Consider the following 12,788-nt stretch of genomic DNA (forward strand, 5'->3'; position numbering starts at 1 on the left):
AAATACAGCACAGATTCACTAGGATGTTGTCTACGATGAGAAACATCAATATGAAGAAAGAATTTAAAAAGTGGGGCTGTTTTCATTAGAAAAGAGATTATGGGGTAATTTAATAGAGGTCTTTAAGATTATGAAGGAGCGGAACAGAGTAGGTAGATAGGGTCTAAAGCAAATAGACATAGAAAGAATAAATGCAAGAGATTTAGGACAAAGAGTATGAGAAACCTTTTACACAAAGGTGTGAGGCTCCAGAATATAGTGCCCAAATTTGTGATTGAAGCAGAGACCATGTCACCTTTTTAAGCATAGCTTAGACAAATGCTGCATCCAGGAATGTTTATTCCAATGTTTAAAATATCTTTCTGTACCTTGGCTTAGTACCTTTGCCATTTTCTGAAATTAATAGCAGAGTGGCTGGTTGTTTAGACAATTATTAACTTATGACCAGGGCTGTAAGTTCTGCACAATGTATTTCTTTTGTGGAGTCCCTAAAGCTCTGCAAAGTTGAGGGATGGGGGTGGGGTGGAGTCAGATGTACTTCATAGACGTATACTATATAGACCATGTGAATATATTTTAGTCCCCTGACTTTGCAAACAAAGTGGACTTCATGCACAGCATGCTTGATATAATTGCAACCAAATGTCCTTTTAGCAGATTTTGATACATTTAGCATGGGAAATAATTTGTATCAAATATTCTAGAGTTCCTATTTTGGGAGGCAGGGAAGAGGCTTAAAGTGAAAAAAAAATTGAATTAAAAATAAATACAAAGGGTTGGGCAGATTTCTGCTGAACATCACCACCTACTATGTAATACTGTATCCAAAACCTTTAATTTGAGAGATTGTTGCCAAACCACTGAGTACAAGCAGATGGTGGTATAAAAGCCAAGCTTTAAACTTAGAAGCTTATCTATAATAAAACCATATTGTATAGAGTTCAGGCTTACAGTATAATTTGAGAGGAACAATCAGCTCTCCTCTAATGTCAGGGCATACGACCTGGTCACAAGGTGGCCCCACCAAATGTGAAACAGCAATGCTGGACAGGTTAAATAACCAAAATACAAAAGACCTGATTGCAACTAACATAAGTATTTGCATGGCAATATGACTATTTGCTGTCTGGTGAGGAGGGGGGAGAAACTTCACTATTGAGGATACAAGTAACATCCCAGAAATAGCTGTAAATCAGGAAATGGAAGGGAGGGAGGAACTCAAGAAAATTACAATCACCAGGGAAGTGGTACTGAGCAAATTGTTGGAGCTGCAGGCTGACAAATCCCCGGATTCTGATGGATTTCATCCTAGGGTCTAAAAAGAAGTCGTTGGTTGGTTTTAATTTTCCAAAACTCTCTCGATTCAGGAAGGTTCAATTTGATTGGAAAATAGCAAATGTAACACTTAAGCGATTAGAAATGATTTTCGTGCAGCAGTATTTGGGTGCTGTACTCATCCACCTCCACTGAAGGGTGGAGTGGGCGAGCTAACACACACAAATGCATTTTAAGTTGGAGAGGGCATTAGTTCAACAAGTACTAGCAACAAAAATACCTTTACAGCCTCCTTAATGAGCACTAGCAAGTAATTTAAGTGGCAATCAGCCCCTTAATGATCCTCTGGTTGGCAGCTCCTAGTGTAAGCTTCAATTCCTTTACCAAAATGACGTCTTGCACTAAATATAGGCTAAACTGGTGTTTCAGTTTAAGGCCCTGTCTGCACCATGGAAGGTATTTAGCACCTAAAGTACCCAGGGATAATCACCCCCTATGAATGCAGAGAAATAGTAATAAATGTTGAGGTGTCCCACGTACACTGCATTTCCACATGGGTAAGGGGAGACTTTCCACTTCGATGCTCCAGGCACATGCCCGGTGTGTACATCAGGAAATGTGCTTTGCTTCTCCCCTTCCATGATCTACAATCCATCAATTTTAATGGACGGAAACTCACTGGGAGGATGTGGTTTCCTTGTATGCCCTCCATGTGTGCAAGCAGTACCCCTGAAGTGGAAAATGACCTTCCATCACACCCATGGAGCTTTTCAATAAAACCATGCTAGGTTTCTATATGTTTTTAAAATTGTACTTCAGGTACCATTTTAAGTGTTTGTTTCTTGAGGATTTTGACCAGTGCCAGAACTCATGGGTAAACTAGTTTCTGATAACTGATGGACATGCTTTGTAGGGTTTGTTTTGTTGCTGCCCTGTGAGGCAATATAAGAATCAGAAAGTAGGGCCAAAGACATGCCTTCAACCAGGCTGCTTTTGGAAGCTGACTTGGTAGATGGGGAGTATCTATTAAATCAAGTTTTGTACAAATTAAAAAGGGATGTACCTACAATTCTTTTTAAACAGCATCAATGTTTCAGTTGATATTTACTTTGGTAATAAAGATATTGTTTGAAGTTGTATTTTTTGCATTTAATTTCTAATGTGCTGCTGCACAAAGAACAGCCAGGCGCTGCACAAATAACTACTGGCAACACCTATGCAGTCATATTCAGCTGGCCTCCGACACCGGTAACATCAGAGGAATGTATGATGGCATTAAGAGAGCTTTTGGGCCAACCATCAAGAAGATCGCCCTCCTCAAATCTAAATCAGGGGAAACGATCACTGACCAACGCAAGCAAATGGACTGCTGGCTGGAGCACTACCTAGAACTGTACTCCAGGGAAAATGTTGTCACTGAGACCGCCCTCAATGCAGCCCAGTCTCTGCCAGTCATGGACGAGCTGGACATACAGCCAACAAAATTGGAACTCAGTGATGCCATTGATTCTCTAGCCAGCGGAAAGGCCCCTGGGAAGGACGGCATTACCCCTGAAATAATCAAGAGTGCCAAGCCTGCTATACTTTCAGCATGCTACGAACTGCTTTGCCTGTGCTGGGACGAGGGAGCAATACCACAGGACATGCGCGATGCCAATATCATCACCCTCTATAAGAACAAGGGTGACCGCGGTGACTGCAACAACTACTGTGGAATCTCCCTGCTCAGAATAGTGAGGAAAGTCTTAAGTCGCTTTAAACAGGCTCCAGAAGCTGGCTGAGCGTGTCTACCCTGAGGCACAGTGTGGCTTTCGAGCAGAGAGATCCACCATTGTCATGCTGTTCTCCCTTCGCCAACTACAGGAGAAATACCGTGAACAACAGATGCCCCTCTTCGTTGCTTTCATCGATCTCACCAAAGCCTTTGACCTTGTCAGCAGACGTGGTCTCTTCAGACTACTAGAAAAGCTGTGTTCTCGCACCTACGCTGTTTGGGATCTTCTCCCTGCTGCTCTCACATGTGTTCAAGTCTTCAGAAGAAGGAATTTTCCTCCACACAAGACCTGGTGGCAGATTGTTCAACCTTGCCCATCTAAGAGTGAAGACCAAAGTACGGAAGGTCCTCATCGGGGAACTCCTCTTTGCTGACGATGCTGCATTAACATCTCACACTGAAGAGTGTCTGCAGAGACTCATCGACAGGATTGCGGCTGCCTGCAACGAATTTGGTTTAACCATCAGCCTCAAGAAAACGAACATCATGGGACAGGACGTCAGAAATGCTCCATCCATCAATATTGATGACCGCGCTCTGGAAGTGGTTCAAGAGTTCACCTACCTAGGCTCAACTATCACCAGTAACCTGTCTCTAGATGCAGAAATCAACAAGCGCATGGGAAAGGCTTCCACTGCTATGTCCAGACTGGCCAAGAGAGTGTGGGGAAAATGGCGCACTGACACTGAACACAAAAGTCCAAGTGTATCAGGCCTGTGTCCTCAGTACCTTGCTCTATGGCAGCGAGGCCTGGACAACGTATGTCAGCCAAGAGCTACGTCTCGGTTCATTCCATCTTCGCTGCCTCCGGAGAATCCTTGGCATCAGGTGGCAGGACCGTATCTCCAACACAGAAGTCCTCGAGGCGGCCACCATCCCCAGCATATACACCCTACTGAGCCAGCGGCGCTTGAGATGGCTTGGAGCCATGGAAGATATCAGGATCCCCAAGGACGCATTGTACTGTGAGCTCGTCACTGGTATCAGACCCACCGGCCGACCATGTCTCCGCTTTAAAGATGTCTGCAAACCCGACATGAAGTCCTGTGACATTGATCGCAAGTCGTGGGAGTCAGTTGCCAGCGATCGCCAGAGCTGGCGGGCAGCCATAAAGGCGGGGCTAAAGTGTGGCGAGTCAGAGACTTAGCAGTTGGCAGAAAAAAAGACAGAAGTACAAGGGGAGAGCCAACTGTGTAACAGCCCCGACAACCAATTTTATCTGCAGCACCTGTGGAAGAGTCTGTCACTCTAGAATTGGCGTTTATAGCCACTCCAGGTGCTGCTTCACAAACCACTGACCACCTCCAGGCGCTTACCCATTGTCTCTCGAGACAAGGAGGCCAAAGAAAGAAAGACTTGTGCAAACTTGGCATGTCTGCTACTTTCCATTACTAATTGAAAATGTTAAAATGAATGTTTTCTCTTGCAACATTCAGAAATTTAGTACTGGTAATGAATGTTGTTGGAGGGGGAGGAAATGGAATGATGGCGCAGTGGCTAGCACTGCAGTCTCACAGCTTCAGAGACCTGGGTTCGGTTCTGGGTACTGCCTGTGCGGAGTTTGCACGTTCTCCCTGTGACTCTGTGGGTTTCCTCCAGGTGCTCCGATTTCCTCCCGCATGCCAAACACTTGTGGGTTGATAGGTAAATTGGCCATTGTAAAAATTGCCCCTAGTGTAGGTAGGTGGTAGGAGAATTGAAGGAAGGTGGGGATGTGAGAGGGAAAAATGGGATTAAAGTAGGATTATTATAAATGGGTGGTTGATGGTCGGCGCGGACTCGGTGGGCTGAAGGGCCTGTTTCGGTGCTGTATCTCTATGACTCTATGGATGGCTGGCCAGCCCATTGTTATGCTGGCTAGATGGGACAACAATAACTAAACCATTTTACTTTTTCCGAAGTATATAAAACAAGTCTTTGAAAACTCTGATTGCAGATGCATGACAGGTTCAAAAAGTAGCACTAAGGACTGCTTCTGAAAATATATATTGAAAATAGCAAACAAAGCAGTAATTCCATGATGGGCAGCCAATTGTACTAGCATTGTTTGTAAATCTGTTTTCAGTTCTGTAAAATTGTCTGCAGTTTGTACCATTGAAATGAAAATAACAGTGATTGTGCTGTAGATTGCTTTCAAAATAGATAGTGATTGCTTTATATTATGTGATGGTAAACACTAGATTTAATATTCTGTGATGAGCTGCAAAACGTACCTAGAGTTTGATTGAAATGATTAATTCTTTCTGGCCCCAACTTGTCCCTTCTAAAATTCTTAATCGTTCAAACAGTGTGCAGTTTGGGGAGATGGTGGCATAGTGGTAGTGTCACTGAACTACCAATCCAGAAGTCCAGGCTAATGCCCGAGGGACACAGGTTCAAATCCCACCATGACAGCTGTTGGAATTTAAATTCAATTAATAAAATCTGGAATTGAAAAGTAAGTCACAGTAATGGTGCCATGAAACTATCGAAAAATCCATCTGCTTCACTAATGTCATTTTGGGAAGGAAATCTGCTGTCCTTACCTGGTCTGGCCTACATGTGACTCCAGACCCACAGCAATATGGTTGACTCTCAATTGCCCTCTGAAATGGCCTAGCAAGTCACTCAGTTGTCAAGAGCAATTAAGGATGGGCAAAAATGCTGGCCTTGTCAGTGATGCCCACATCCCCTGAAAGAATACAAAAAAAAAGTATTCATGTCCAGTAAGTATTGCTTGCCTGTTGTGTTATCTCTTTCTAGATTAATACAAACAAAGCTGAAGGGCAGGCATACAGAGCTGTAATGGAGACTACTTGTTACTTCAGTTTGCATGTGTGAGAGAACTGAATCATGTGACATTTCATCACTTCCTGTGATGGACATGCATATTAGCATAAACATATATTTAAATGATTATATTTAACATACTAACAAATATACTATCACAACATCCTCCTTCCCTTAAATGACAACCCCATATAGTGTACCATTAATATCTATATGAATAAGCAACCTTTGCGATACAAGAAATTTGACAACTAAAACATTATTTACATAAAACATTCAACTGTAACAAGATATTTAGAATACTCCTCGTCAAGGTGTTATCTACGTTTGGAGCTGTACTGGTCGTCAGCTGACTTGACCAAGCCTTGTGACGGTGACGTGGCTGTATTCTCGAATTGCCCATCCTCTCCTCCTGAAGATTGTGTTTGGGAGGATTATTCTCAGTTGTTGGTGTGTTGCGTGTTGTCTCTTCCATCTTCATAACATATTCGGGTATACATAGGTGATGCTGCTTGGTCACCTTGTACATGACTAGCAGAGAGTTCCCTGAGGTGAGATTGATTCCTTTGCAGTACCACACCATTTGGTGCTGTCACCTCATACGAACGTGGTTCTTTGTACACCATGGACTCCTCTGCTGGGATCCATGTCTGTTCTTGTAGGTGTAGGACCCTCACCTTCTGGCCAACGTGTAGTGGCAGTAATTCTGGACCGGCATGCATGTCATGTATGTCTTTCATCTTATCTTGTTCCTAATGTAACTGGTCTGTGATCAAGGACAACTTGGTGAAGTGATAACTTGGTAGTGTGGTTCTCACCAGTCGACCAAACAGTATCTCAACAGGCGATGGCAATCCAGAGTCTAATGGCATTGCACGAAGATGCAGTAACGCAATTTGGATATCTTGTCGGGTTTCCGAACACTTTTTGATCAGAAATTTGACTGTCCTGATCACATGTTCAGCTGTCCCATTCAAATGAGGATATTGGGATGATGATGTGACATGGTTGATGGATCATCATTCACACATATCCTGGAACGGTTTTCCCGTGTATTGTGGACTGTTGTCAGATACCACTTCTGAGGGACCAAAAAGACAAAAGATGGCACTGACGGTGTTGGCCACTGTTGTACTTGACACATCTCGAAACTTCTGCATAATAGGAAATTTGGAGTGATGGTCACTAGCAGATAGTCTTCTCTGCCCACAGAGCACAAGTCTGTTATCTTGGTCCATAGTGATGATGATATGTCATGCACTTGGAGAGGCTCTTTCTGTTGACTAGCTTGGGGTTCCTGACAGACATCACAAGATCTTATCATTTGGTCAGTGTTCTTGTTGATGCCAGGCCAGAATACTCACTTGCGCGCGAATTGTCTCATCCTCTCTCTTCCCATGTGTCCTTGGTGGAGCTGTCCAAGTATGTCAGACTGAAGTGTCGCCAGAATGAGTACTTGTCCTTTGAATAGTACTCCATTGGATATACTGACTTTGGCTCGATATAGCCAATGCGTTCTCCTATCCGAAGGAATCTTCGGAATGGTCTTAGAACAACCTTTTACAACAATCTGCCATGGAGTTCGGAATTTGGGATCTTGAGAAGAATCTCCAGAGGGAGTCTGTCACTTGTTTTGACTGAAGCAAATGAGATCTACATTGTAGACATCCTCCAAGCTTGCACAGATTTTGTCCACTTGGAAGTCGAGTGGTATGTCTCGTGTCTTCCCAGGGTTGGGCAGTCTACTTAGAGAGTCTGATAGGATCATCTGACTACCGGGTTTGTACCTGACATCACAGTTGTAGCCCTGAATCTTGATGAGCAATATCTGGAGTTTAGGCGGTCTACTAGTGATTGGTTTTCTCCAGATCATCGTCAGCGGCTTATGATCTGTCTCGACTGTGAATTCTTTCCCGAATAAGTATGTGTGGAACCTGGTGATCCCAAAGACGAGAGCAAGACTTTCTCATTTGATATTGGGGTAATTTGCTGTGCTGGCGACAGACTTTATGAATAAAATGCGGCAGGCTTGCCACCTTGAAGACATGCACAGAGATCTTTCTGTGACGCGTCCACTTCTCACGTTGCCTGCTCATGTTGCCTTCTGAGGGTCATAGTATTGAAGACATGACTCGGCTGATGGTGCTTGCTTCAATGCACCGAAAACATGTTGGTGATTATCCTGCCATAGGAATGGCATGTCTTACTTCAGCAATTCTCTTCATGGAGATGCCTTCTCCAAGAAACTCCATGTATGCAGCAAGGAAGTTGAATAAACCTTTTGGAGGTCATTTGTGTCCTGCAATGTCAGCGTTGACTGTCTTTGATCTTCCCAGGATTCGGGTGGATACCTGAACTTGAGTAAATGGCACTGAAAAAATTTATATCATCTCCCTTAATGGAGCAATTTTGCTGTTGAAAACTGAACCTTTGCATCTGGCAGTCTCCATTAACAAGCCTAAGTTTCTGTCTTGCTCCTCTTCTGTGCCTCCTACTATGGCAATGTCATCCGCAATAAACGCACAGCCTGGTGTGCATTCTGTTATCCGGTCCATATGCTGTTGAAATATATCCTGGCTGACTGACAGACCAAATGGTAAACGGAGGAAACGGTACCTGTCAAAAGGAGTTTGAACGTTGTTAGCTCTTGCAACTCTCTTGACAAGAGTATGGACCAATATTTGTTTTTTGCATCTAATTTGGAAAAGTGTTTTGTTCCAGGAAACATTGGGTTTAACTCTTCTAGCGTTGGTATCTTATGAGAGCATCACTTTTTAAGGCTTTGTTTGTTCAGACGAGAGGGAACTATAGTCGAATTGAACCATCCTTCTTGATTGCAAAAGTGATGGAACTGCACCAGTCTGTGTGATGTTGCACTCGCAATTGTTGCCATTCCATCCAGTTCCAGTTCCATTTTCAACTTTTCTCTAATGTGCACACTGCATTTTCGTGGCAGGTCAATTGATGATGTTGTACCTTCTTTAAGGTGTAGGGCTGCGTCCCCATGGAAATTCCCATCCGTGTCAAACTGGTCCGGGTAGAACCTCTGGAGGTCTCGTACCGACCCAATGGCTGTGCACCTGTTTTGACTGCTGTGTCTTCTGACTGGGTCAGCTCATGGATGGTGAAAATGTTAAGTTTGTTGCACACTGGAGCCCTGGTACTGCTGGTTCTAACTCATCTACTATGTAGAATATCTGAGTCGACCATGTTGACTCTTTGTACCAGCATTCCAGGTCCAGGGAACCTAGGCACCTTATTGTAGAGCCATTGTATGCTGTAAACTTCACGCTTGTGGGTTGGATGTATCATGCCTCGTGATACATGCCCTTGAGAATGCGGAAAGGTAGAGTGTTCGCATCTGCACCAGTGTTGATCTTCACTCTGTCAATGCCGTCCAGCCTTATTGGGGCAGATGATCAGGACTGTTGCAAAAGTTCTGTTTTGTTAACGGAATGGACCTGTTCTGCTAAGGTAATCGTGTGAAATAACTGTTCACCTGTACTGTCTTCACCGCGATCCACTTCTTCATCCATTTTGGTCAGGCATTCCCCCATTTCGTGGTTGGGTCTATGTCTTTGGCGATGCCTGGAACTGTCTTGCCTCCCTTTGCCTCTGGGTGGCGTACTTCTGCAGTTTGAGCGTTGCCCGTTCTGGCTTCTCCCCGTGTTCTTGCTGCTGGACCTGCTGCAAAGTTTGGCCCAGTGCCCTCTAAGCCTGCATGCCTTGCACATGTCTGTGTATGGTGGGCATCTACGCCGTTGGTGGGAGAGCATGCAGTTACTGTACACCTTGTTCTGCCTGCGTACCTTGGATATTGTACCAGCAGTTGTTTAGGACCCTGCGGTTTGCAAACATTGTCTTCCTGCGATAATTAATTGTCTCGTATTTGCTTCCATCCTGTAGTATGCTCTCCATGCTGTCTTCATTTTTCAGGAGATCTTTCTGGAACGCCTCAATACAAGTGGAGGCAATAACGAACTCCATAATTCATTTTGAGAGTTCAGTATCAGAGAAGTCGCATTCTTTTGCTTTCCCTCTGCATCGGTTAACAAAGTTGTCCAAGCTCTCATCAGCTTTCTGTCTATACCATGAGTTCCAGGCGGTATACTCTGAAATTGACTTTAATCTTATGCTGATTTTCTAATGTTGCCTCTAGCTTGATGGATCCACTAGATACACCAGAAGTATTGATTCTGTGCAGACTTTCGTTTCCTATGGTGATCCTAATATGATCCTGTTTCGCTGCATCCACAGTCTTGTGGTCTAGGAAGCATAGTTCAATCTTCTGCTTGAACAGTTTGAACTCGCTTGGAATATCATGTGCTTTCCAGTCCATTTCTGGAAATCTGCCTATGCCTTGTACTGTTTTCTTCCCCTGAGAAGCAAACCTTGCTGTAAAAGTTGCAGCAAGCTGCAATGTCTGCAGAGCTATGCAGGAGCCACACCCTGAGCTATGTTGCTGCAGCTTGGGCTTGTGAGCTTGTAGGCGGGAGGGGTCGGCTAATGGCGCACAAGTGCACTGACAGGAAGGAATCCGCACCAAAACATGACACTGCACTGATCACTGCAGCTGAAACTACTGTTGATTTTTGTCTTTCTGGCTTGGGGCAAAACTGGGAGTGCGCCCAAATCGCCTTCAATCTCTACTCACACCATTATTCTCCTGATGTGAGAGCTGTGATCTGATTGCAGTGCTTCAGGTAGGGCTTCTGAGTTGAATTGTCACTTTCAGCTGCTGATCAAAGCTGTCGACCTTACTATTGCTACCACCATATTGTATTATCTCTTTTTCTAGATTATGCCTGCCCTTCAGCTTCGTTTGTATTAGTGGTTGAACACAGAGCTTTAATGGGGTCTTGTTGCTTCAGCTTACATCTGCTAACTGTGCAAGAGAACTGAATCACGTGATATTGCATCACTTCTTGTGATGTACATATAAACAAACATATTTAAATGATTACATTTAATGTACTAACAAATACACCATCATAACATTGCCTATCTGCAGTTTGGGTTTTGTAACATCCAGAAGTATAGGGTCTTACTGTATCTGAGATTAGTGCAACTGTTTACTGATTTTCTTTTTGTTCCTTAAACAGAGATGGAAAGAATATGGCTAAAGATGTGGCCAATACTCTGACTGAGATGGTATCAGAAAAGCTAGGAGTGGATACTCTGGCAGCCATGAAAATTATAGCCAACCTACGTGAAGAGAAACATTACCTACAGGATGTCTGGAGTTAGCTGCACCTGGAGAGGAGGAAACAAAATAGATTTAAAAAAAAAAATTGCTTTTCCACAGAAGCTAGATACATTTTTTTTTAAATGCAAAGCAATGATAATTGTTGGAAGGAGTGTTAGAAAGACACTGTCTTCATGAACAAAGTGTTTGGCAATGTTTTTTTTGGATCCGTCAGCGCAGCTCCTTTTCAAAGGCATATGGTGATGCTCCTCCTTTAATGAATGTCACTCTGACTATGTTTAGAAACAAATGATAAAAGGTAGTCAGACATCTTTTCACATGCTTGGACGTTTTCAACAGTGCCATTAGGAGTTGCTGCAATGTGATTTTACTGCCCTTTGATGGAATCTAATGCCCCATCCAGCAGCATTTTATCAGTTTTAATGCAACCTCTTACTGTAATGTTTGTGTAAAACAATGTAAATGCATTATGCAATTTTAATTTATGCCTTTTAAAGCATCTTTATGGTAAGGTTGAGTTAGTTATGAGACATAGAAATATAATTGAAGATTCTACAGAACTCCAAGTAGGTCAAGTGATATGTTGCTAAGATCTGCTCCAAATGTTACGCAAATTGCACTAAGTTTAGAAATTCTCAGTATTTGTTGTGGAACTTGAATTTTGTTACATCACTTGCCTTACTGACATTTTGTTTGTCATGCTGTCCTTAATTTTTTCCTTTGGCTTTGGTACCAAATTATTTTTATTCATCATAAAATGGTAAGAATTTTGCAGGAAACACATCTCTGTGCTGTTGGGTTCAGTCTTAACTTTTGTGATCGCTGATGCTGTAGCCTTTGTGGACCTTCAAAGGAAATGCACAATCTTTACTAATTTTATTTCATTATCTTTGTAGCAGCAATGCACATATGAGATCTTGTATTCATTCTTGGATTTAATACTTCATTAGCACATTGGAAGAGGGCTAAAATGCAAAGATCATAATGGTTCTTTGAATGTTAATCAGAGCACTACGATGAAGTTTTATTATTCCACCACCCCTAACCCCCCCCCCCCCCCCCGGACTCCCTGTTCTGTTAAATATTTCAATTCTAGGTTTGTGTTCTTGTGCGCTCAGAAATATGCTAAAAGTTTTTTTTTACCGTGCGTGCGTACTAACAGTCTGTGGAGGAGCAGGTAACTCGGACAGAAAATTCTGGATTTCCACATTTGTGCAAAAATGTTAAATCTTTCAGCATTTTCTACATATGCCTGCAAAGTCTGCACGTAGATGCTTTACATGTGATCCATGTGACTTCTGTTCTGTCAAGAATATTACTATTAGATGCAGTTAGGCTGCAGTCATCAAACAATTTGAACAATATGTGGTCTGACTAGCTGAGAGGACATGTACTTGCATGTAGAACATTTTTGGGAAAATTTTTACTGATTGAAAATTCAACAGCAATATTTATACTGCAGCATGGCCCACATAATGCGGTCAGTGACAAAGGCAAGAGGCTTGCCATTCACAATGCTGACAGTTACCCACAGATTTTTGTGGGTTTTTAAGTGGCAACTTACTGTCATAGGGCATCTGATGCAGCGTGACGGCCTCTATGGGGGATCTGTCGCATGTGTGAGCAGGACCGGCTCCACATTGAGGTAAGTAACTTGCCTTTTCTGTTTGCAGGTTGGTTTCCCTGATGGGATCGGATGGTGCAGGCTGCCTCAGGGTAAGTCAATCTTGTAGCAGCGATCTCAGGCATAGTGATAGATCCATT

General features: G+C 43.1%; 1 protein-coding gene across 3 annotated transcripts in view; it reads left to right on the top strand.

Annotated features, from left to right (window-relative positions):
- Nucleotides 1–11,670, top strand: part of mtrr (5-methyltetrahydrofolate-homocysteine methyltransferase reductase) — a 146,834-nt gene extending 135,164 nt beyond the window's left edge. For all 3 annotated transcript variants that reach the window (XM_068010128.1, XM_068010138.1, XM_068010118.1), the window contains one exon: nt 10,921–11,670. In XM_068010128.1, coding sequence (XP_067866229.1) covers nt 10,921–11,065 — 145 coding nt within the window. In that variant the 3' untranslated portion in view covers nt 11,066–11,670. The remainder of the gene's footprint in view (nt 1–10,920) is intronic.
- Nucleotides 11,671–12,788: the final 1,118 nt, after the last annotated feature.

Source organism: Heterodontus francisci, chromosome 2 (assembly GCF_036365525.1).
Source record: "Heterodontus francisci isolate sHetFra1 chromosome 2, sHetFra1.hap1, whole genome shotgun sequence".
Lineage (NCBI taxonomy): Eukaryota > Metazoa > Chordata > Chondrichthyes > Heterodontiformes > Heterodontidae > Heterodontus > Heterodontus francisci.